Here is a 21,356-nt window from a genome sequence, read left to right as displayed (position 1 = left end):
GCTGCAGGGTTTCTCCTGCCTCCATATAAGCAAAGGTGGAATCTCCTCCATGACCTATTGAACCTGCCCTCCACCTGTTTGTGAAGGGGAATGAGGTAGAGTGTTGGTCACATACATCTTTATGCTGTTTCTATTGCTAAATAGCACTACATAGTAGATGTTGCCTATACTTTTATGCAAGGCAAGGCAACTTCCTCACCATTACACCATTAAATGAATGAAATACACAAAATGAAGCCATCCAAGTGGCACTGACAATATTATAGATCCTGTCATACAGGCTGTCAAAGCAGATGTAAATACTTATATTAATACATTATTATGATGACTGTTTTTCTGTTAAAGATTACATTTAAGTGGAATTATATCTGGGGATGGGTGCATATTGACTTGTTTGGGACTTGTTACTCAATGTGTAGTACTTGGGACTTGTCAGGATGCAACTCTGAACTTCATTTCCAAGATTTGAGAAAAAAATTGCTGATTTTTTTTCCCACAACAAAGAAAAAAATGAGTTACTGCATTTTTAAAAAATCACTTACCTCTATAGGTATCAAACCATGCAGATAGCTAATGTTTTAATTGTCCAGGGTTTGAAATACCCACCTGTGAGATTTCTGCCTCCACCTCAACACAATGGAGGTGAATGAACTTTTGTCAAAAGCATTCAACAGCATATCTGTCGAGAAGCAGCGTCCCTGTTTCTCAAGACAATCCACAAAACGCGCTCTTAACAAGTTTCATAGGAACTATTACTTTGGTTTAAAAAAAAGTAGTTCCAAGTTAAAGTGTTAACAGTGAGGTTTGTGGATTATCCAGTGGGAAGTGAGAAAATGTTTTTTTGTGATTTGGGTCAACCAACCATTAATTCAGGTGAGAGATGTCCTTGCTTTGAGAGAGACATGCCAAAAAGTTGTGCTCAAATTGCACTGAATTATAGTAATACAAAGATTATCTCTGCCAATTTTAAACACCTCCTTAATTAATCCTCAACTTACACACATAATTAATTGATATACATGCCCACCCCCCCACTGCTGTCTCAAACAGTGCTTTCCCGCTGGGGAAGTTAATTGTCAGGTTAGACAGTTCGCCTCCAGAGGATTTGTGCTGTGAATTATAATGATTTCCACTTTTTCCTCCACCGTCAGTGTTGCCTGTTAACTACCTAATGAATTATATTACATCCTAAAGCACCACATGCACCGTATTGAGTACAATATGCTATCTGTCGGCAGTAATGGATACTCACTGGTCATCTATGGATTTAAATAATAAAGTATAAATAGGGAATAGGCTTTTATCACATAAATTGGGGTATTGTTTCATATTTCTACACTCACCGTTGCTAATTTGATATTTTGATGTAAGTAAGGTTTTACTAATACCTCATTACTACAACTCCGAATTAATAATTAAATACTACCTCCACCTACTACTACTATCACTTCTGCCATTGTTTGTATTATTACTATTATGAATAAGGATACAACTACAACTTCTACCATTTATAATAATAGTAATGACAATAAATTAAAGTATAGTTTGACATTTTGGAATATGGATATGTAATATATATACTTATTTGCTTTCTGACCCAGTGATAGACGAGAAAATCGATACCACTCTCATGTCTGTACGGTAAATATGAAACTACCGACAGCAGCTAGTTATCTTAGCTATGCATGAAGACTGAAAAGGGAGCAACAGCTAACCTAGTTCAAAGTGTTCAAAGGTAACAAAGTCCACATACCAGCACCTCTAAGGCTCACTCTGGTGTTATATCTTGTTTGCTTAGTACATACAAAAACTGAAGTGTAAAAACGACAAGTTGTGGTTTTACAAGGGGTTATGTGCCGGAGTATTTCTAATTAGTGAACTTTAGAGGTGCGGACAGACGGATTTTGTTGCCTTTGGACAGAGCCAGGCTAGCTGTGTCCAGTCTTTGTGTTAAGCTAAGCTAACCGGCTGCTGGCTGTAGCTTCATATTTACCATACAGGCATTGGTGGTATTTCCTAAAATGTCGAACTATTCCTTTAATTAAAATAGTAATAATAATACTCCTTCTAGTAGTACTACAATTAATGATAGTGCTAATATAGCAACTTCAACTACTACTGCTGCGTTTACAAGGCTAAACTGCTAATTCTGCTAGCACTTCTGCTAATAACTTACTGTACATCTACTGTTATTACAACAAATTATTTCTTAATTTTCTTCTTTTTCATGTTGTTATTTTTCATTTTCTTCTCCTTATTCTGGATATTTATCCTCATATATCTGTGCTCAGATATGATGTCAGCAGATAAAACAAGGTTCAAGGTGGCCATCTTTATATATGCACTCTTGTCCTCAATCAGCTGAATATGATTGTTCTCCTCAGGCTAAAGAACAGGCGACTGGACTCAATATATTTTCTTTGTTCAAGTGTTTCCCCAGCGTGCTGGAGATGGGACAGAAAAATGACCATCTTGGCCAAAAGATGCCATCTTGATCCAGCTTTTCTCTCCTCTGCTTCTTTCTTTCAGTAATGTTAATTTCAAAGTCATCCAAGACCTTGAGAGGCAAATGTGTGTGTTTTTTCCCCAAAGCTCATCACATAAATTTTCCAATAAGATGTATTGTGCAGAAACATGCGTGGTCTGCTTGATAAAGTAAGAAATACCAATATCTCAGTACTTTTAAAATACATAATTTAGCAGTCTCTCATTATTATGTCCACCCCCACGAAGAGCAGACACCTTAAAACTTCAGAAAGGCAAGTGGGTGTCCTCTCACTTCATTGCCTCTCCACGCTACAACTAAATCTGGCATTATTCTAATTAATGAGATGAGTTCATTAGTGCTCTCTGGGTTAATGTGTTGTCCTACAGCAGAGGGATTTCAGTGTTGCTGGAGCATCCTAATTAGATCGCAGTGGGTGCTGCCTGCTTAAATAGATGGAATAATGAAAGTCGTCACTCTTCGCAGCAGCAACTTGATTACTGCGCCCTATCTCTGCTCATAAAAGGGCCAACATTCACCTGGAACAGGACTCAATGAAATGGATTCAATTATATGTATGTGTAAAACAGTAACAGCACTTTCTTTTCGAGCTTGGATAGGACTGATGATGAGGCCAAAACTGCCATCCAAAGGACTGAGATGGTACTGCAGTCATGAATGAAGGTTTGAGACCTAATTATTACTGCTCCACAGCACAAAATGACCACAATATAGCAGCTGGGGCAATGGTAATGTGAAATGGAAGTTGCAGAGAAATATTGATATAACTCCTATCTTTGCTTGAACATGAATTGTTTCTTTTGTACTTTCTCCTTTAAATAAAAAGCACATGCTGTTTCTTTGACAGAAATCTCTGTATACTGCTGCATACAAACATTTTTATTTTACTTTAAATCTGCACAAATCAATATATTTGTATTAAAAATGGATCAAATGACGATGTATAATGTGAAACCCACAGAGAATTATCACCTGACTCTGCAGTTCCCCCCAGCTCTACGGAGCATTTTAGCATCTTTCAGCTCATTGTTTTGGTTTTACGGCTGGCAACTTTACACTAGCCACAGCTAATAAACCAACTGTACGCTACCTGCTCAGCACCAAATTGGCAGACAGACAAAGTTAGCAACTAGCTGGTGAACATAGTGGAGCATTTAGCTGCTAAAGAGTTTTTCTCAGAAGTTGGTGGAGACCAAAACAGAGCTAAAAGGAGAGTAAATATCTGACATTCATTACATGGCCTGAAACAGAACTGAATGCTAATGTTGGTCCGTGTCTGCTGGATATTTAAATAAGCAACAGTTTGCTAACAAGTTTACCATAGCAACTTTGTGAATGTGTTTAAAGTTTGTTGAACTTAAATTTCAAAAATACCTCTTTATATTGTTAAGAGAATAGCTCATTAAACTGCCAGGGCCATGCCTACCATTGAGGACACTGAGGTTCCTCTGTATTTTTTCAGCATCTTTAGCTAATTAGCAACCTGAGGCGAGTTATCATTCTTTAATTTAAATCATTAACATGGTGGTTACTTTATCAGCTCTGATTCCAGTATTTGTAGACTGAATATATTTCTATGAGACTTAAATCAACAGTCAATAACTCAACTGACAAATACACAACCTTGTTTTGCATGTCTAATTGTATCAAATGTGTTTAGTAGCTGGCATTTGATATGTGCACAACTCCAGCAGTAATTCTATTGTTTTGTATGATTTCTTTATTTAGCCTACTTGGGTGTTATGACATTGCACAAATCCAAATATCATTCCCTTCTTTTGTTTTCTTGTGTTTGTCTCACATTAATCCCACTGCCTTTAAGCTTGTTTTCATAATTTTCCCTGTTAAGCTTCTAAAATTAACCTAATCTTCTTTGCTCATCCCATCCCACCCACTCGCCTTGTAGTTCAAGCCCACTCGCTCATCTCGTGTTTTTGTAGTGTTTTCTAAGAGGAGAATGTTGAGATAAGTGGCATATTACACTCCAACAGCAGATACACCAAGTGACTGCGTGATTACGATGCAGAGGGTGTTGTCTTTGAGATAGGCAGAAATGGAGGAGGAGGAAGGGGGGATTATGAGGCTAATTCCCTTATAACTTTCCCCCTCATTAATCTCTGTGGAGGGATACGAGATTCTTTAAATGCTAATGTCCAATAAAGATGTCAGCAGTGACATTTTACAGTGGCGGCGCAGATGTGAACAAAGTTGACCGTGTTGTTGTGGAAGAAGTTTTCTCACTTTACTCATATTACTTGTCTCACATGTTAATTTGAAGAATCCTCCCACGGGATTAGACACCAATGTGTTATAATCAGCAATACGCTCACTTGTGCTTTTTTGGCAAGTCAGAAATTCAAACATTTTGTGCCAAGGTCGAACGTAACACTTGTCCTCACAAATAATGAATAACTCTTACTTTCAGAGGAATCAAACTTTAATTCATACACAAGTTGATTCTGTTTAATTTAAGCACAATCAGCTCTATTTACAAGAAATTAGTGAAGGTCAATATGGCAACAAAAGGACAGTCAAAGGAAATCCTGTATTTCCTTAAAAGCACCCATAGATCACCTAAAAACAAATTACAAATAAATCACTGGGGCCTCAACTAATACTTTACTTCAAGAGCAAAATCACTCCTTACAATCCCTTTATACCGAATTAGTGTCCAAAAGGTAGAAAATGAAATGTACTGTAGGTCCTTCCTTTGCTTTCCTGTTCCAAGGACAAATCATTCTCTGAAAATCCCTTCTGAAGGGATATGATCCTTTTCGACACACTGTCATTCTGTTGAGGGTTTTATGCTGACCACAGCCCTGACGCTGCCAAGCTCTTGTCAGCGCCACTGCCAGTCACACTTAGTTAAATGAGAAGGTGACAACACTAAAGGTTTGCATAATATCGATCTCTGTTCTCATAATCTCTGTTGGCAAACCCAGCATCCTTCTTGCTGTGTGGGATTCGTCCAAATGGTGCGTGGTCGTTGAAACACGTGTCGAAGACTTCATCCACTATTTTCTCTGCCTCCTTTCGGCTGATGTTCCTTACAGCCAGGATGGAGCGAAGGGCACGGCCTCTGACACATTCCTGTCCAAGGAAAAACCATGACCTAAGTGTTAGATTAGAGACACAAACATGAAACCTGCTAGTAAAAAGTTACATTTATCCCAGTGCAGGTACCTGATGATGCTGCTTCAAGCCGAAGTTAAATCTGGCGACTTCATTGCTAAAGGTGCAGTCTCCACTGAGGTTAGCTGCCCGAATCTGAAAGTATGACACAATCAAAGTCTTTGGATTTAGCGCCAACAAAACATTCAAACAATGCAGTTGGAGGAGAAAATGCGATGTGGATGACTGGGATTTATCACAACCAAGCCAACCTCCCCTTTCTCAGGTCTCAGTCAAATGCATCGCGTTGATGAGGAAACATATCAAATAGTGGAAAAGTGCAACCTCCAGGTGACTTCAAAGGATCAATAAGTTTAAAGGATTAGTCTGCTGATGCTGTAAATACTCACTAGAGCACCAAATGTGTATCAATCCGCTGCTGAAATTAGTCCACAAAAAAGCAGTATTTACTCCTGTTTAAGTAACATTTGGTTAAAAACTACAGTGCCCAGCTGTTTTGGGAAACTACTTAACTTTTTTTTAATTTTTTTTTTTTTAAGTATATATTTGTGACCTGCTTTTAAAGATTTACATTTTCAGTAAGAACCAATGAGCTTGGAGCAGAGAGCCACAAACAGGGCAGGGGTCGCCAGCCTTTAAAGAAAAATTATTTGGAAATCGCAACAGTCAATGCTGTCAGATTGTGGGAATCTGGGTAGAATTCCTGTCTTACTGCCATATTAAGTCAGTTGCTTACTGTAGCATGGAAATGTGACTACTATGAGTTTTTCCCTGCACTTAGGGAACATTTTCATGTCAAAGAGCGTAACAATATGCTTTTTGACCATATGAGAGAGACCTTCATTTGCTTCTCATGTGTTAGCGCTAACCTACTATTCAGTCTAAGAGAAAAATCTGTACCTGGTTCACTCATGAGAACAGGAACACAATGCCAAAGATTAAGCTAAAAATCACACAATAACCAAAGTTAGCATTGCACATAAAGGCAGCCAGTGCTGAACACATTGGGGCTCACCTCAGAACAAGCCAGATGTCTGAAGTTGTTGAACCAGTCCACGTGGGCCCGACAGTGGTCAAAGGAATGAATTAGCTCATGTGTGACCACTCGTGTCATATGGGACTGCTGGTGGATGTTGTTCTGACACAAAACGATCTGAAAACAAACGCAAATCTCATTCGTGCCGGGCAGTCAAATTCTTTAAGCCCTCAGAACGTGCTTTATCTTTATTACTGCCAAGATCTCTTTCTTACTTGAGAAGAAGCTGCGTCAAAGCCACCGCTTACCGTCCCGTCACAATCTTCACAGGAGAAATGTCGCTCTTTCAACACTTTGCTGTGTTGAGAGGAGAAAGTAAAGTAGTGATCTTGTTGCTTTTTCATTTGTCTGTTCAAGTTTAAATTACTGTTAAATTGTTGTAAAGGTGGAAAAAAGTGCCAATGCAATGGAGGGAGGAAATCACATAAGAGACAGCATTAGAGAAATGGCCCATAAATATTTGGGCAACTGGAATATTAACTAGCTATTTGAATTCTGTTGCATGTATGTAGTATATGCTCTAAGCACAAATGATAAAAGGACACATTAAGTTTCATTTGAGATTCATTTGCACTATCCAAAAAGTGATATCAAGGCTGTGCTTCTAAAAATGCTTTTCGATTAATTAATGATTCATTCATTGGATGCATTACTTCTGTTACTTAAAAAAAAATGTTTATTTGGGTATACCGGAACTATTTCTTCATCTTCATCATTATTATTATCATTATTATTATTATTAATAATGCGTAGCAATAGCAGTAGTAGCATTTGCACAATTATTATCTTTTAAGAATTTCTGTGTAAACAAGCAAACAGTCCCAGGTTGTTTTCAGGAATGTGAGAGTTAACGTTACAAGTGGAAGGTCAGCAATGATAAACACACTTTTTAACATACGTACCATCCTGAACTTTTCATGGCACTGAGGAGGAGTTTGGCATATGGACCTGAGAGAAGCACAGAAACCAGTTAAAGCTGAGTATAGTTAGCGTTCACTGACAGAAACCACTGCTAGTTAAATTAGCTAACGCTAAATGCTGCTACTCTAACAGTGAGGCTAAAACGTTCACATTGCACGGGTATTTAATACACAAACACATTTAACAGAAACATCTTATTCAGACAAGGTGTCCTTTGTTAACTGCTGAGATGACATTCCCTTTAAAAAGGTAATGTTAACTAGCTAACGTTAGCTAGAATACTCACTAGTTTCCATTGCGAACTGTAACATGACCTGACACTTGTGGTTGAAAGTAAACAGACTCTCCCCGATTGATCCCTTCTTGTACTTTCCCGTATTCCTCTCCGGGAATAAGTCGTATCCATATTCCTCCTCTTGTTTAGTCTGATCCATTGTATGAAATGTTGTCTACAATTGGGAAAATTTAGCATAAGTTCCGCTGGTTAGCTACCGCTAGCTAGCAAGAGAGGTCATCACTGTTTTGTAGATCACATGGTAACTACAGGTCAAAGGTAATGAATGGGAATATTTATTTGTAATTTGATTGACATCGCTCTTATACAAAAAAGTCAAGAAATATAATTCTCTTTAACATAATGTAAAAAAGCAATACAAAATGCGAACTTTTCAATGCGGTTTTGCGGAGACTAGTATACGGTATAGATTGTCTATTCAGACCGTGCAGGCAGGTCGTCAACTTGACGCTCCATGTATGGACCGAGACCAAAACCGACCCATCAAACCTAGAGATGACAGTTCCCAGTGCAATACACTAACTGTCTGTATAACAATGTGTAACACGACAAGACAAATGCGCCCAGTGGCAACCTTTCATGTGGACATTTTGTTTATATTATGTATATTTTGTTTTGTTTGTTAGTTTTTTGGGGGAGGGCTAGCTTTACTGCATTCCATACCTGTAGGCTGTACCAGGTAATGACATTACAGAACCACAAAAATACTAATATCCATTGTCCAAGAATACAATCGACACATGTGCTATGTGTAGCTTCCTTTTTGGTCGGTTGTTTGTGGATAAACTGAGAAGTTAGTGAAATGTGTTTGTAGTAAGTTATCGGGTATAACATAGACGATCTTTGGTTACTCCCAGCGCAGGATCAGCGGCGCAAAGGCTGCTGGTACTCGGCTGTCATGGCTTCGGACATAAACAGATATCAATGAATAACGACACATTTTGTTGTAGTATTTAGCCAAATTAACTGCAGCTACATTTTAACCGTATACTTATCAGCCGGAGAAAGAAGTGCCAGGTACTTACAAGGTTCAAGTAGCTACACAGTCACATACATTTACTTTATATTCTCTAATTGTTTAGTAGTTCTGCTAGCTAGCTGCTAGCCTCAAAAGCATGACAGCGTGATTCTCGTGTTTTCCTCTTGGCTGCAACACGGACTTCAAGACCACAACTACAGCAACAAGTGTTAAGAATTTGTCCAAAACAAATGTCTGTTTCACAGGGAATAACATGTCCGGGGGAAACAAAGCCATTGAGTTACAGCTTCAGATGCGGCAAAATGCGGAGGATATGCATAGCTTCATGAAGGAACTGGAGAGCTGGGAGACTGACATAAAGAAGAAGGACGAGGAGCTGAGGACGGGAGGACTTCAGGAGGTCCAGGTTTGTCCCTGCTGTAGACATCCATCCATCTCAGGAGCAGGTAATGTTCTGGATGATCTTCAGGTGTCAGCAGCTTGTTGTCTCTGTGTTGTAGAAGAGTCTCCCACCTGTGCGCAACAAAGACTACAAAACAAAGATGAGGGAAAAGAAGAAGATGAAGAAGGAGCCAACAGGCAACGGTGACACAAAGGGAGATGTGCCCAAGCAAGCCTCAAAGATTAAGGCATACGACTATCAATCATGGGACAAGTTTGACGTGGTATGCATTCTTATAAAATATACAAACATGATTGGTGAAGTCATGGAGTAGTTGACTAAAGATTTATACTTCTGTGGTCACAGGACAAGGCTCTGGCAGAGATGGATAAGGCGGAAAGTCCTGCAGAGTCAAATGAGTCAGACTCTGAGGAAGCTGCAGTTGATAAGGAGAAAGCACTGGCTGAGAAAGAAAAGGTGAATACTGTATGAGAAGTACTGCAACAACAAAAAAAAAAACTAAAAAGAAGACATTACCCTTTTATAAAGCATATTATACTTTTATTTTTAGGGTAACACGTTTTTCAAAGATGGGAAGTTTGACGAAGCCATTGAGTGTTACACCAGAGGGATGGGTGCGGATCCTTACAACCCTGTGCTTCCCACAAACCGCGCCACCTGCTTCTGCAGACTCAAAAAGTAAACAGCATAGATTATATGGTTGCTGTATTGCGCTATAGAACATTTTTCAGTAAAAGTATGTACAAACATAAAGATGGATGTGTATGTAATCTTACTGTGTTGGTAAAAAGGTTTTGTTGCAAATCATTGAGACTTTGTTCTTTGCAGGTATGCTGTGGCAGAGTCGGACTGCAACTTGGCGATAGCTTTGGACAGCAACTACTTCAAAGCGTATGCACGAAGAGGAGCAGCACGGTTTGCACTGAAGAAATATGAATCTGCATTAGAAGGTGACAAACTGTTAAAAGGATTAGATCATCTGTTTGAACTTGAGTGCACCGAGATAACAACACGAATCTATTTCTGAATAGATTATGAGATGGTTCTCAGGCTTGACCCCGGGAACGTGGAAGCACAGAATGAAGTGAAAAAAATCAAAGAGGTGAGTGTGAATGGATCATTTTGGGGTTAGCCTCATTTCTCAAGTCTTCTTCTCTTTTATTTAGTCCTGTTTCCCTGGTTGGTTTCAGACCCTCGGACATCAGGCACCGGCCGTCCTGAGCGAAGCCGCACAGCCACAGGAGGCTCCCACAGTGGACCCTGAGCAGCAGAGACTGATGGAGGAGCAGCAGAGGCGACAGGAGGCGGTTATACAAAAGGACAGAGTAAGCTTTGCTGTGGTTTGCCACTCACACTGCAGTGTGCAAGTGGGACTCATCAGCTCACATGTCAGAGGATGGTAAATTTAAAAAAGGGGCCCAAATGTCCATGTGAAGAGTAATTTTAACGTTCTAGACATTTTGTAAGAATGAATGATTCTGTATTAAGTCCCATTTTGTGTGCAGAATCACATAGTGAGTGGTAATCAAGCAAACTTACTCTCTCATGCTGCTCATCGAGTTTGTAATTCATCATGTAGCGGCTCACTGCATGTCATTAAAGTGCAATTTCAACTGACATTAGGCCAGTTTACGCAGAGCCACTTTTTAGCTTCATTTGTTTTGGTTAGGGAGAATGTATGGTGGCCTACAAGGGCAGCAAAAAGTGAGAACCAGACAACATATAGCTACAAAAGATAAGTCTCAGTACTCTTTGGCACACAGGGACGTGTTCAGATGTTGATATTCTTGAAACAATTTTGTGAACAAATCCAGCCGTGTTTATTTGGAAATAGCTGGGAAAAGTGGTGGTGATTTCTGAATGTGCCTTTCAGGGGAATGCTTATTTCAAAGAGGGGAAGTATGAAGCGGCAGTTGAGTGCTACAGCAGAGGCGTGGAGGCAGACAGCATGAACGTCCTACTGCCCGCTAACAGAGCCATGGCCTTCCTCAAGCTGGAGAAGTAAGCACAAACGTTTCTTTCTTCAGCACATTTTTCTCGTTAGAGTGAAAAGAGACGATAAAGAAGATAAAACTTATTTTTCTGTCTGCTGCAGGTATAAGGAGGCAGAGGAGGACTGCACCAAAGCCATTTTTCTGGACAGGACTTACTCCAAGGCTTTCGCCCGTCGAGCCACAGCCAGAGTGGCTTTAGGAAAACTGGAGGAGGCCAGACAAGGTGCTGTATAGAACAACACTGTCCTCCAAAGGCAAACAACAGCAACTACATTTTGTCTGTTTTTTTAAACACCTGGAAGACGAAAAAGCTGTCACATATCTAGCTGTGTTCTTCTAGATAATCTGCATTGCTACAGTATAGTTGATTTCATTTTCATCTTTACTTATATTGCAAAATTGGTCTTATCTTTTTTTTAAGCCAGTTCAGTTTAGGATCAAGTTATGTCTAGAAGTCCTGTTTATTTCTAAATCAGCTTCAACAATAGTTGTCTTAAAATGAAATTGCCAGAAAATTGCACTGAAATAATATGAGGAAGGATTATTGTTATCAATTATTGCAGAAAAACATAGTGTGTGTGTGTGTGTGTGTGTGTGTGTGTGTGTGTGTTACAGATTTTCAGGAGGTGTTGAAACTGGAACCAGGGAACAAGCAGGCCCTGAATGAGCTCCAGAAACTCCAGATTGTATGTTATAAGTTCAAGTGAACTTAGTTCAGTAAATGATAAAGGAACAATGGTATAAAATATAAAGAGCAGTGCTAATCAGGTGACTACACATCTGCGTTACAAAAATACATTTTAAATCTCTTTTTACTCTGAACTTTGCATTCTTTGCTGTTGGTTGTTTGTAATGTCGTAATAGCGACTTACAGAATGAAGTTTATTCCACTACTGTGTTTGAATCGGCATAAGCATAAATGCTTGAATTCCAGTCTAATGTACAGATGACTAATGGACACGTCAGACTTTATTAGGTTTGATCTTCTACGGACTCCACTTCTTTTTTCTTAATGTCTTTGTGTTGTGTTAGGACGTGGGTTCCAGTGGCCTTCTTCAAACACCAGACAGCACACAGAGGAGAACAGTCCAGCCATTTGACAAACCAACACATCTGCAGTCAACAGTGAGTTGCTCCTTTTTTCCTCAGTGCAGAAGGCTTTTTTTGATGAAAATACCGTCTCTGCATTTTGCTACAGCGAAGGCAGTTAAGGCAGACATTAGTAGACGTCTGATACTAAAAACACTGATGTGATCTGACTGCATTCCAGGTGAAAAGTTTAATGTTGAAGCAGGATAATGTGCTGTATTTCAGTTTTTGAAAGGGTTTTATAATTAACGAATCGAGACTGTTTGCAGAGAATTGAGAAATTGTGGTTGAAATAATTTAATTGAATCCTGAAACGATTAATCAATTTGTCAGAAATTTAATCTATAACAATCAATTTATTGAATTGAATTCTTTGGGTTTTTTGGACTTTTTGAGAAAATTAGCAATTTCAAGAGATTACTTTGGGCTCTACAAAGTTCTGATATAGCATTTTATAAGCTAAAAGATTAATTAAATAATTAATGATGAATTGATACTGAAAATAATGTGACAGTGAATTTCATCTTTCATCTTTCATTTCATCTTTCTCTGTACTTGTGAAAAGCAGATAAAGTTCTTCTGTCTAGTCGGTCACTCCCCATGTTTACAACATGCTTTAACATTGTTTGTCCAGCAGGTGGCAGGATAGACTTCACTGTAGATTGAACATCTGGATTCTGTAACTTTCCTTTGTAGTATCTTTACTAGAATTCAATTCAATCAATGATCTGATGCTTTTTGTAGAAAGATTGACAAACAAAGTCTTATTTTGTTTTAAAAGAGTTTTTAAAGACTGGGTCATCATGTTGACTGATACTGAACATTAATGCTCTTCAGAAACCTCTGAGGAGGATTGATATTGAGGAAGTGAGTGGAAAGGTGACAGTGCTTGAGGTGGAGTCAGGTGAGTCCAAGTCCTTCGTCCAGGAAGTGATGAGGGAGGATGAGGACAAAACCTCTCCACTGTCGACATCACCCAGCGCCAAGATGATCAAGATCGAGGAGCTAGCAGAAGTCCCTTCACACTCATCTGACCGGTTAGTTGCACTACATGATATTGGTTATTTTATTTGTTTTTGGGTGATTTTAACCACGTCTGTAAAGCACTAAATGTTGCATTATGTTGTGGAATGTGGTATCTATTATTCCCACTCAGTAAACAGATGTTCTGCTTGTGTTTCCTAGAGTCCCTGCTAGCAGACAGACCAAACAACCAGCGCAGGAGGAAATTTCTGATCCTTCCGAACCGTCAACCAACCCCTCCCCGACAGTAGCAGACGTGCCTCCTCCACCCGCCAACAGCTTCCAGCTAGAGGCCGACCTCCGCAAGATCGGAAACCAGCCTGAAGTGATTTACAGATATCTGAGGGTGAGCTGTGTGTTTGAACATAACAAATCTGACTGTTTACTTTTATTTTTCATAATGCATTTTCTCGCTGCCATGTCAACCTGGTCTGATTTCCACAGATGTAATTTAAATCTCATTTTAAAATACCAACAAATATGGCTTGAATCTGAAATCTTAAATTTGATAGAAAAAGCTAGATTTAATTGCTTAATTTGGTCAGAGACTTAGAGTTTTTTAAAATACAATATATACGATGGATTGGACAAACAAATCAGACTTGGTGCTGAACACAACCGAAATGTGAAGATTACCCTGAATTGTTTTGTTTTAACTGAAGTTCTCAGCCTTGTTTTTGTTCTCATCTTGCAGCAAATCAAGCCCGAAGCGTACGTAAATATTTTCCTCAACTCCCTTGAACCTGACATTCTCAATCAGATCCTGAGGACGCTGCATGGTTTCTATATCAAGTGAGTTTTAAAAAATCTGGACACAAACTTGTTTTTTGTTCAGCATAGCCATGTTTCACGTGTAGTATTGTACTGTACATTAACATCAGTCTTGTGCAGGAATGAAGCACCGGCCATCACACTGGAGATCCTCAGGAGTCTAGCAAGCGTGAGGCGCTTCGACATGGCTGTCATGTTCCTGTCGTCCCCGGAGAAGAAAGGTTGAGTCTCTTTGTTGTGCTGTTGCAGATGACTGCACATGATGGCAGATGGCACATTCCATCATATTGATAACGGCTGTACTGCTTTTCTTTCCCCCAGTGCTTAAAGAAGTTTTTGACTTCCTTCACCAAGCTGAGCTGGAAGGATCATCTGTCGCAGCCTTACAGAAGAAGTATGGTGTGTGACACTGGAATTTAAGACAAATCTGTTCTATAGACTTTAAAGTTCAACACACAGTGCTACATGTTTTACATCAAAGCCAACTAAATAATGTAGTTATATTCTAATGCTGAATAAACGTTCATTCAATTCACTTTCATTAAATTGGACTGCTGCGTAACGGCCCTTCACCTGTGGAAATATGATGTCATAATCTCTCTCTATTCATAACACTGCATTTATTTAAAATTGGAAGTTGGAAATTCACAAACTGTAGATTGTAATTCTGACCCTGGTGCATTTTAGTGTTAAAGCTGATAAAAACAGAGACTTCTGGTGTAGAATCCAGTTCCTTGTGCAACAGCTAATGTTATTATTGATGATACTTAAAAAAACAAAAAACAACTTTACTGTGTAAATGTCTATGTTTATGGGATGCATTGATATATCGGCCGGACATCTGTATCAACCGATATTCGCCTTGTTGACTGTTGTTGCTATTGGCTTATCTGCAAACAGGATGACATTCACCAATGGCAGTGGCCGATATTTATCTGTTGTGTCACATCAATTTTGCGCTGGCTACATTTTGTGTTGGTTATTTGTATTTGTTGTATAGCTGCTAAAAAGGATTTTCAAGCAGTTATTTTTCAAAAAAAGAATCTTTTTCATGTGAAATAAGGTTATATTAAAGGTTATTTTATAAATTGTTCTATTAACAGGAAGTGTGAATTTCCAATTTTCCAATACCTTTTGAACGCAGCGTAAAAGTATGGATTGGTCTCTGTGAGTACTCTGCTGTTTGAATGTTCCTCCCATTCTTAAACCTACCAAAAAACCCTGACATTTTATTGGTTAAACCGGCTCAGTTTGACTGTAGATAACTGTGTGAGAGAGAAGGGATTCAATCTGAGTTCAAGTGTTCTGCAACTACAGATTCTGGTCTGTTTTCAGAAATCTGAACTACAAATAAAGGTGTATTTTGCAATTTGTGTGTGGGCTGTTTCTGAGTCAGTAACTACAGAAGTAAAATAGTTTGTAACTCAGCATTACTTAATGTCAGAGGTGTCACATGGGTGATTAATTAGCACAGTGTAATCAGTAAAAGTTCAGTAGTTTATTGTTTATTAAGTATAATAGTGCATATTGTTTGGCAAGACGAATGGGAATAAATCATGAAAGCAAATGAGATTAGCCTTGTGTAATTACAACCCCAAAACGTATTACTCAAGTACACAATCCATACGTCCTTTCTCTATACCTGTCTAATCTTGTTCACGGTCACAAAGAGGTTGGAACCTGTCCCAGCATGCATTGTGCTAAAGGCAGGGAAACACCCTATTCAGGCCACCAGTCCTTCACAGTGAGAGTACACAATGCTTGAGCAAATATAGCCATACACATACAGTAAGTGTCATTAAATTAAAAGATTACCAAACTATATCTTTGTGCTACACTGCACAGACCATTTGCAGATCAGGAGAATGTATGTTTTCACGGAGTACAGTTCATCCAGTGTCTCAACATCCACACCAGTGAGGATCTGCCGTGAAAAGCACATAAATTAGAGTTAGAACAGATAACGGCTAAAAACTATGTCTAAATACACTCAAACCTCCAACAACAGCCTACCTGAGACACTGAGCGTCTCATTGACCATCGCCGTCTTCCCGGTGAATGTGTTCTCAGCCTGGCAGCTGATGGACTCTTTGAAAACGTAGCGGTTCACTGTGATGTCAATCGCACTACCTGTTATTGTCTTCCCATACAAGGTCCACGTGAAGCTGCAGGAAGGAGTGCACTCAGCTGAGCATGTAAAGCTCGCCGTGACCCCGATTTCAAGAGATTCTGGTCCTGCAATGATCACATTCTTTGGTCCATCTGCAAGAGAAGAGCCACAAATACAAGTCATTTTAAAAGGAATAATTTCTTACTTCAACCCCTGATATTAGCTTACCAAGCACCTTCACTGTATTTTTTAACAGAGTTCTTAAACTTATGTACTGAAGATTTAATTGCAAGAGTTTCATCATCATGTTTAATGTGTGGGGGGAAATGAATGGGAGTTTTACCTTCAGAGTCAGTCTGAAAGACTCCTCTCACTTCACAACTCTATTGACTGTTAACTCTCACTTAGAGGTAAGTTCTTTCACATACGTACGAGACGTGGAGATGTAGAAATATGAGACGTTGTTCTGAGAAATACATTTGGTTGAAGGTATTGCTCCTAAATAACGTATGAGCTCGAATTCAAATTTGAATTATTACCTGTCATTTGCAGCGTCTTTTGGGCAGTGACTGATATTCCTGTAGCAGGATTGACTGCCGTGCAGGTCAGGTTTTGTGGTGGCTGGAGTTCCCCAAGCTGCAAGCTCAGCTCCGGGCCCTGAGAGGTCACATTACCCCTGGTCCAGGTGAACTGGCATGTCGGGTAGCAGCTGGCTGAGCACTGGAAACCATACAGTTTTCCCACAGTCACTATGTCAACCCCATTGATCACCACTGAAGACGGCCCATCTGCGGTTGGAGGTAGAACAGGTGGATAGGCAGATAGGCCTCTTTAAAAAAGTAATTCATTTACAATGTGATTTTTCTTTAATTCAACATTGCCGCTGTGCTAGAGTGTTCCCCTGGAGAATGCTAGTCACCAGGTGGTTGTGACTGTTTGTGCCTATGTGCCAAAAAACAGCTCAGATCTCTGGATGAGGTCCTGGAAAAAGTGCCACCTGGGGATTCCATTGTTCTACCAAGGAACTACAATGCTCACTGGGCCAACGACAGAAATCTGGAGCAGGTTGATTGATATGAAACAACCTACCTTATCTGAATCCAAGTGGTGCTTTGTCATTGGATTTTAGTGCCAGTCATGGGCTGTCCATAACAAAGACCATGTTTAAGCATATGGTAGTGCATAAGTGTACCTGGCACCAGAACACCTTAGATCATATGAATATCAGCTAATATGGAAGGAAAATACTTGATATTAGCTTCAGAAAACCCACTTAACCTGTCCAGTGATTCACAACTTTCCTTTTCCCCGGATCACTTCTCAAACATGTTGGACCACTGCCTCACTGCATAATGAGGTGACTGTGATGGCCCTAGTATACCTACAGTTTACTTGCATGTTGTAGCCAACAGACTGGATGGAGGTCCCCCTCTCTGCCGCCACACACTGGTATAAACCTCCATCTTCCTGCAGGAGAGGACTGAAGGTCATCGTGATGTCGTCAGGGGAGAAATTCACTCTTTCATTTGCTGGCATTGGGCGTTTGTTCTTCAGCCATGTAATGGAGGCTGGGTTCTGAGTGCCAGCACACTGCAGAGAGAAAGACTTGCCTGCCACTGGCAGGGCCTGGGAGGTGGAATGCACGGAGATGGGGTCTGTGCAGAGGGGACATTCAAAACACCAAGCATGAACATGGAAGACATGATGTGATTATTTTGTTATACCTTATACCATTTTTTTTAATTCAAAAATCAGGGGGGAGCAATATCACTGACTCACCAATTACACTGAGGTTCTTAGTGGTGGTAATAGTGGCGTGAGATGCAGTGTTTGTTGCCTCACAGGTCAGAGGCTCAATTTTAGAGTAGTCACTAAAAGTGATCTTCAGGTGACTTCCAAAGTTTGACTTGTTCTCCTGATTCAAGACGGATATGTCGATTTGGTCACCCTGGAAAGTCTTCCCCATGTACTTCCATGTAATGGTGCAGGATGGGATGCATGCAACCAAGCATGTGAACGTGTACTGTTTTCCCATCGTCACTGTACTGTCACCAGCAATGCTAATGTCAGATAAGCCTAAAGAAGGAGTTTGAGAAAAAGCAGTTTGAATGTGTTGTGCTCAGTTCACAAAGTTACATCAGCACATGAATGCAATCAAAGTGGCATCTACATCTAGTAGGTGAGTTTAGGTCATTTAGAAATGAAGTGAAAAGAGACTATGTAACTTTTGCTGACAGTGGCAATTACAGGACAATGGCACATTGAATTTCCCCTCGTTTCCCAAGAAATCTCTTGAGTCAGCTGCTTTAATGACATCCTCAAAATAACTGACCTGGAGCAAGTGGAATGAGATCATGGATTATTATCCATCCATGAATGGGAAAATAAGGAATCGACAAATTTGTCTCCTGGTAAGGTGCAATTTGTTCTTGAGCATTGAAGCTTATTTTTGACACTGGGATCAGTACTTTTGACAAAAATAATGTCAACTCAAGGTCCATGTGCTAGTTTATACAGATCTTTCGAGTGCATCTCACAGTCTTCATCAGCAACTTGAACTGACTCAGTGTTTACTTTTTGTTTTATTTTTCTGATAAAACCGTTGCCGTGTTAATTTGCCACATGCTAAAATGTTGTGTAACAGTAGCACAAGTAGAAAAGAGTCATTAAGTTAGTGAAGTGACTCAGTGATGTTAGTTAACCAGCAATATCTATGTAACGTTAGCTAACACTAGCCACTGTAAGCTACTGGTCATACCAGACCAAGTAAGGCTATAGTGGCAGTGTATTAAATTGAGGAAGGCTGCATTCTATTGCTAATTAATGCAACTTTTCTGAGGCATTTTAGAATCAGTGACATCTTTTAAATTATTAATTAAAACTTATCTTTAAAAAAACGCTTTTTATTAATGCTAGCACACTGTTTTACTTCCAACATGCCTTCTGATTTTATTTGCCTCATCGCAGTCCTGAAATGTTTTAATCATGGTTTAACCATGTAAAGCACTTTGTAACCTTATTATTTATAAGAGGAAGAAGTGTTATTTCGTCTTTCAATATTGTATAGATCGGGGCTTTAATCTCAGGAATGCAATCCAAATGTAATTAGAGGTGACTGTCAAATCTAATCACAAATCTAAATCACAATGTAATATGCAAGTAAACCAGTTACAGAAATGGAATTTGAATCAAACTGTGCATTTCACTGACTTCCATCATTTATAACCAAACTGCTGTAACAGTGAGCACACACATTTCTCTCATGCAATGTACCCAGTGGGGTTGATTTTTGTTAAACGTATTTATTGTTAATTCTCATTAGAGGTTAAGTTCTTTCACGTACTTGCCACCCACACCAACAGAGTTGTAGATATGTAGAGATGTGAGACGGTGTCCTCAGCTATACAGACCAGCGTTTCAGAGGCGACAGTACTGGCAGGTGGAGTGACCGAAATTGTGTTGCCTTGTGCAGTACTGAACGCCTCTTCTTCCACGACAACAGTCCATGAGTAGCTGCAGGAGGGGTAGCAGTCAGCTGAGCAGGTAAAGTTGGATGCAACACCAATAGTCAGACTGGGTGGACCGCTGATCTGTATGTTTGATGGTCCAGCTGAAAAGTTTGGGAATAGATTTGGTTGAAGGAAGTGCTGCTGAGGGAACTCATGAATTTGAATTCACATTGGTCATTCATACCCATCACTTGCAGCGTCTTTTGGATTGTGACTGACTTCCCTGTTGCAGGGTTGAGCACTGTGCAGGTCAGGGTCTGTGTTGGCACTTTGTGCAGGAGCTGCAGGCTCAGCTCAGGCCCCTGAGTGGTCACATTATCCCTGGTCCAGCTGTACTGGCAGCCCGGGTAGCAGTTGGCCGAGCACTGGAAACCATATGGGATTCCCACTGTCACTATGTCGGCCCCATTGATCACCACTGAGGCTGGCCCGTCTGCAGGGGGAGGTAGAACAGACAAGACTTACAATTTTTTCCAATTAAAAAATATTCAACTCATGAGGAAATCGAAGGCTATGATTAAATGAAGACGATAACATACAGCACAATACGAGAATCAGAAAAGAGCAAAGAAAGTTTGCTTTAACGCAGTTTTTAAACATTTGAAAATAGTAATTATGGGAAGAATCTGAATAAAAAGGATCTTACATGAGGATTCCCCCATGGTTTCACCCTGTTCAGTTTCACCGGCAGAAAAACCTTTGATATGAGAAAAGAGAATAAGTGAACATCCATTTTCTGGTAGCTCATGAACTGCAAACCAAAACAAATCTGATCATAAAAATCATGTCATTACATTTTTGTATCAGTTTAATAAAGAATGTCTAAAATCATTAATTTAACTGATAATTCTGCTAAAATGCTGATTGATGCGAGCAGATGATGACCCAGAAGGGAAGCCTCTTACCTGCCAGGCAGGTGAGCAGCAGCAGCAGCAGACAGGCTGAAGGATGAACCATGGTGCTGCAGACAGTCTGAACAACTACCCACACTCTTATAACGCATGGTGGGAAAGGCCGTGCCCACTGTTATCACTCCTTCACACAAAACAAGGACAACAAAAGACCCAATGTTCCTGGCAAAGGAGTGCAACATGCTGGTTATCAGCTGGGTTCATTCTCTGCAGAGGGTGTGCATACAAGCAGGCGACGTGTTGTGTGGTTTTGTCTACTGTGGGTTGTGGTTGTTTCTTTTGTACCTGCAGAGTTAACCCGGGTAAGATAATGTGGCTCTCTCTTTTTTTCGTATCTGCCTGTGGTTGCAGATGTTGATAGAGCTGTCTGCAAGATCTGATATTGTTTTCTTTGTGGTTCTGTTAATGGATTTACCTTTTATTAATAGCTCTACTGTATGTTGTCGCCGTGGCAAGTCAAAGCTGCGCTACTCATGATTTTGATGTAAAAATTCACGCCTAAATCAAAAAGTGTAATAAACACTTAAAATAAAGACTTAACCTGCTGTACAGTGGACAATATTCAAATGCAATAAGCAAAACAGCGCCCCCAGTTTACTGCATTTACATGTCACCACGCTGTTTTAGGGTCAACATGAAAATGAAAATGTAATCTGTCAGTGCTCTCATCAAGGCGG

At 39.8% G+C, this 21,356-nt stretch overlaps 3 protein-coding genes across 4 annotated transcripts; 1 reads left to right on the top strand and 2 right to left on the bottom strand.

Moving 5' to 3' along the window:
• Window positions 1–4,925: 4,925 nt before the first annotated feature.
• On the bottom strand, window positions 4,926–8,309 carry atp23 (ATP23 metallopeptidase and ATP synthase assembly factor homolog). Of its 2 annotated transcripts, none has more exons than XM_044186494.1 (6): window positions 7,882–8,309; window positions 7,577–7,622; window positions 6,890–6,971; window positions 6,654–6,791; window positions 5,690–5,773; window positions 4,926–5,596 (listed from the first exon to the last, which is right to left on the bottom strand). In XM_044186494.1, the coding sequence occupies exons 1-6, from the start codon at window positions 8,027–8,029 to the stop codon at window positions 5,393–5,395; spliced, it is 702 nt and encodes a 233-aa protein (XP_044042429.1). In that variant the 5' UTR covers window positions 8,030–8,309; the 3' UTR covers window positions 4,926–5,392. The 2 variants fall into 2 exon arrangements, with proteins under 2 accessions (XP_044042429.1, XP_044042428.1); XM_044186493.1 differs by having other exon boundaries at window positions 6,890–7,040; window positions 7,882–8,307.
• A 438-nt stretch (window positions 8,310–8,747) lies between these two features.
• On the top strand, window positions 8,748–15,518 carry rpap3 (RNA polymerase II associated protein 3). Its single transcript, XM_044186491.1, has 17 exons — window positions 8,748–8,907; window positions 9,115–9,275; window positions 9,370–9,534; window positions 9,618–9,728; window positions 9,823–9,950; window positions 10,101–10,222; window positions 10,304–10,374; window positions 10,463–10,597; window positions 11,146–11,273; window positions 11,368–11,489; window positions 11,882–11,952; window positions 12,299–12,391; window positions 13,193–13,392; window positions 13,541–13,724; window positions 14,073–14,170; window positions 14,270–14,370; window positions 14,471–15,518. The coding sequence occupies exons 2-17, from the start codon at window positions 9,123–9,125 to the stop codon at window positions 14,554–14,556; spliced, it is 1,968 nt and encodes a 655-aa protein (XP_044042426.1). The 5' UTR covers window positions 8,748–8,907; window positions 9,115–9,122; the 3' UTR covers window positions 14,557–15,518.
• A 114-nt stretch (window positions 15,519–15,632) lies between these two features.
• LOC122871406 (hemicentin-2-like) lies at window positions 15,633–20,764 on the bottom strand. Its single transcript, XM_044186492.1, has 9 exons — window positions 20,674–20,764; window positions 20,415–20,465; window positions 19,953–20,201; window positions 19,603–19,869; window positions 18,039–18,335; window positions 17,645–17,914; window positions 16,799–17,047; window positions 16,163–16,411; window positions 15,633–16,073 (listed from the first exon to the last, which is right to left on the bottom strand). Exons 1-9 carry the CDS (start codon window positions 20,723–20,725, stop codon window positions 16,051–16,053), a joined length of 1,707 nt encoding a protein of 568 aa, XP_044042427.1. The 5' UTR covers window positions 20,726–20,764; the 3' UTR covers window positions 15,633–16,050.
• Between the last annotated feature and the right edge of the window lie 592 nt (window positions 20,765–21,356).

Source organism: Siniperca chuatsi, linkage group LG23, assembly GCF_020085105.1.
Source record: "Siniperca chuatsi isolate FFG_IHB_CAS linkage group LG23, ASM2008510v1, whole genome shotgun sequence".
NCBI lineage: Eukaryota > Metazoa > Chordata > Actinopteri > Centrarchiformes > Sinipercidae > Siniperca > Siniperca chuatsi.
Note: the sequence above shows the minus strand (reverse complement) of the source record. Positions and strands in the feature narration are given on the sequence as shown.